At 48.0% G+C, this 3,385-nt stretch overlaps 1 protein-coding gene across 1 annotated transcript in view; it reads left to right on the plus strand.

The window, feature by feature from the left end:
- The window catches only part of rdh5 (retinol dehydrogenase 5 (11-cis/9-cis)), a 24,079-nt gene extending 23,106 nt beyond the window's left edge, over window positions 1-973 (plus strand). The window contains exon 5 of the mRNA XM_048618931.1: window positions 64-973. Within this exon, the coding sequence (XP_048474888.1) occupies window positions 64-287 (224 nt within the window). The 3' untranslated portion in view covers window positions 288-973. The remainder of the gene's footprint in view (window positions 1-63) is intronic.
- Window positions 974-3,385: the final 2,412 nt, after the last annotated feature.

Raw genomic sequence — 3,385 nt, forward strand, 5'->3', positions numbered from 1 at the left:
ATTGAGTATCTTCATGTAGGTGTGAGGTAGAGTATATCAGAGGCCGTTTCCTTTCCTTTTCAGATGTGAAGGCCCAGCAGTTTTCCATGAATGTGTTATGCGACGGCGACCTGTCCAAAGTCACCAACTGCATGGAGCATGCTCTAACTGCCAACCACCCTCGCACACGCTATGCCGCTGGATGGGATGCCAAGCTCTTCTGGATCCCCCTCTCCTACATGCCAACGGTTTTCAGCGACTTCCTGCTCAGTCTCCTGTTGCCAAAGCCTTCGCAGAGTGTCCAATAAACAGCTGCACAGGCTGGTCGCCAGAGTGAAATGGACCCTTCAGGTGCACCACTACCCTAGGGGCTGGTTTGCAGGGACCATCACTTCGCTGGGGCGACAATCAAAAGCAGAACGACCCCACCTACTACCCAATCCCCCTCTCTCGATCCCTGGTGGCCATGGGCAGCCAGAGCATTTGCCTGTTTCAGATGCAACCCTCAATCAAATAAAACCCTAAGACATAGGAACAGATCGAAACCAGTCAGCCCATTCAATGAGGTCAGGGCTGAAAATGGGTAGATCTGATTCTTTTGAAATCCTTCTGTGGAAAGGGACCAGCATATTTTTGACCCTCCCTAACTGCCTTCGAGCTGACTGACTTGCTCAGCCATTTCAGAAAGAAGTTGAGAGCAGCTACATTTCTGCGGGTCTGGAGTCACACATCGGCCCCATTGGATAAGGACATGAGTGACCCAGGCAGGTTTTTAACGGTTAATGATTGTGTGAGTAATGGTAAATAGCTTTGAATTATTTTTGTTTGTGATTTGAATTGAAATGCCACCAGCCACTGTGGTGGCATTTGAAGCCATGACCCAGAGCATTAGCCAAAGTCTCTGGATTACTAATCCAGTGTCATAGAGTCATACAGCACAGGAACAGATCCTTTAGTCCAACTCGTCCATGCCGACCAGATATCCTAAATTAATCTCGTCCCATTTGCCAGCATTTGGCACATATCCCTCTAAACCCTTCCTCCTCATGTATCCATCCAGATACCAGCCTCCACCACTTCCTCTGGCAGTTTATTCCATACACGCACCACCCTCTGTGTGAAAAAGTTGCCCCTTCGGTCCCTTTTAAATCTTTCCCCTCTCACCTTAAACCTATGCCCCTCTAGTTTTGGACTCCCCTACTCTGGGGAAAATGACCTTGTCTATTCATCCTCTCCATGCCCCTCATGATTTTATAGACCTCAATAAGGTCACTCCCTCAGCCTCCAACGTTCCAGGGAAAATAGCCTCGGCCTATTCAGCCTCTCCCTGTAGCTCAAACCCTCCAATCCCGGCAACATCCTTATAAATCTTTTCTGAACCCTCCCATGTTTAACATCTTTCATACAGCAGAGAGCCCAGAATTGCACGCAGTATTCCGATAGTGGCCTAACCAATGTCCTGTACAGCTGCAATATGCCCTCCCAACTCCTATACTCAATGCACTGACCAATAAAGGAAAGTGTACCAAATGCCTTCTTCATCGCCCTGTCTACCTGCGACTCCAGTTTCAAGGAACTATGAACCTGCACCCCAAGGTCTCTTTGTTCAGCAACACTCCCCAGGACCTTACCATTAAATGTATAAGTCCTGCCCTGATTTGCCTTTCCAAACTGCAGCACCTCACATTTATCTAAATTAAACTCCATCTGCCACTCCTCGGCCCATTGGCCCATCTGATCAAGGTCCCATTGTACTCTGAGGTAACTTTCTTCACTGTCCACTACACCTGCAATTTTGGTGTCACCTGCAAACTTACTGATCATGCCTCCTACGTCCACATCCAAATCACTTATATAAATGACAAAAAGCAGTGGACCCAGCATCGATCCTTGTGGCACACCACTGGTCACAGGCCTCCAGTCGTTGAGTGAAGAAACTGGGCTGAGCAGAAAATGGTGAAGCAAACTTCAAAGAATCACAGAATTGTTACGGTGCAGAAGCAAGCAAATCCCCTAGTGCCAATCTCCTGCCTTTTCCCCATATCCCTGCACCCCATTTCTATCCCAATAACCATCCTGTGCCCCTCTTGAATGCCTCAATGGAACCTGCCTCCCCCACATTTCCAGGCAGTGCATTCCACACCCTAACTACTCGCTGGGTGAGAACGTTTTTCCTCACATCACCCTCACTTCATCACTTTCAATCCACTCCCCTCTCGTTCTTGTTCCTTTTACATGTGGGAACAGCTTCTCCCTATTTACCCTGTCCAGCTCCCGCTCATAATGTTGAAAACCTCTAACAGATCTCCCTCTCAGCCTTCTTCTCTCCAAGGAGAACAGTCCCGACTTCTTCAATCTATCCTCACGCTGACGTTTCTCATTCCTGGAACCATTCTTGTAAGTCGCTTCTGCACTCTCTCCAATGCGTTCACATCTTTCCCTATAATGTGGGGCCCACAGCTGTACACAATCCTCCAGCTGAGGTCTAATAAGTGTCTTGTACAAGTTCAGCATCACCTCCCTGCTCCTGTACTCTGTGTCCTATTAATGAAGCTGAGGGCACTGTTCTCTCCACCTCTCCTGGCCCCTTCAATGATCTGTGCACAGATACACCCAGCTCCCTCTGTCCCTGCACCCCCTTTAGAATCGTACCCCCTGTTTTATATTGTACAATTTACATGAGTTCATATCACAAACTTGTTTGGAAATAACTGCTAGTTTTCTAGACAGTGCTCTGGGATGAACCGTTGAGATGAGGAAGTGCCCAGGATTGAATCTCTAGGCTGTGGGGAATCGGTCAATAGCACAGGCAGGATAATGAACATCATCAAGCTGGCTTGGGAGGGAGGAAGATAATCTGCCAGGGGGGCCACATATCCAGTCAGCCTGAGCTCGCATCTCAGGATTGCTCAGAAATGCCCACCATCGAATGGGCTGTCAATGCCAACTGTCCAACCTCAGGAAGGAATCATTCTGAAACTGGCAAAGCGCTGGAGGGTGCCCAGCTCCAGACCTATGGGTTATATTTCCCAGGTTGTCATGAATTATTTCAGCTAACAATATTTGAATCAAGGTGGAAATATATAGATGGTGCAATAAATTTTCTAACACTTGTTTAATTTCACATCTCGTTACTTTTTCAACAGAATTACACATAGGTCTATTTCTGTGCTGTAGACAAACTGCTCCATGCCAACATTAGTGTTATACACGCACACACTCACACTCTCTCACGCACTCACTCACTCACACACACACGCACTCTCACACACACGCACTCTCACACACAGACGCACACTGTCACACACAGACACACACGCGCTCACACACACAAGCTCTCTCGCCCACTCACTCTCGCCCACTCACACATGCACGCACACACATACTCACTCACTCACACATGCAC

This window comes from Rhincodon typus, chromosome 41 (genome assembly GCF_021869965.1).
Source record: "Rhincodon typus isolate 14 chromosome 41, sRhiTyp1.1, whole genome shotgun sequence".
NCBI lineage: Eukaryota > Metazoa > Chordata > Chondrichthyes > Orectolobiformes > Rhincodontidae > Rhincodon > Rhincodon typus.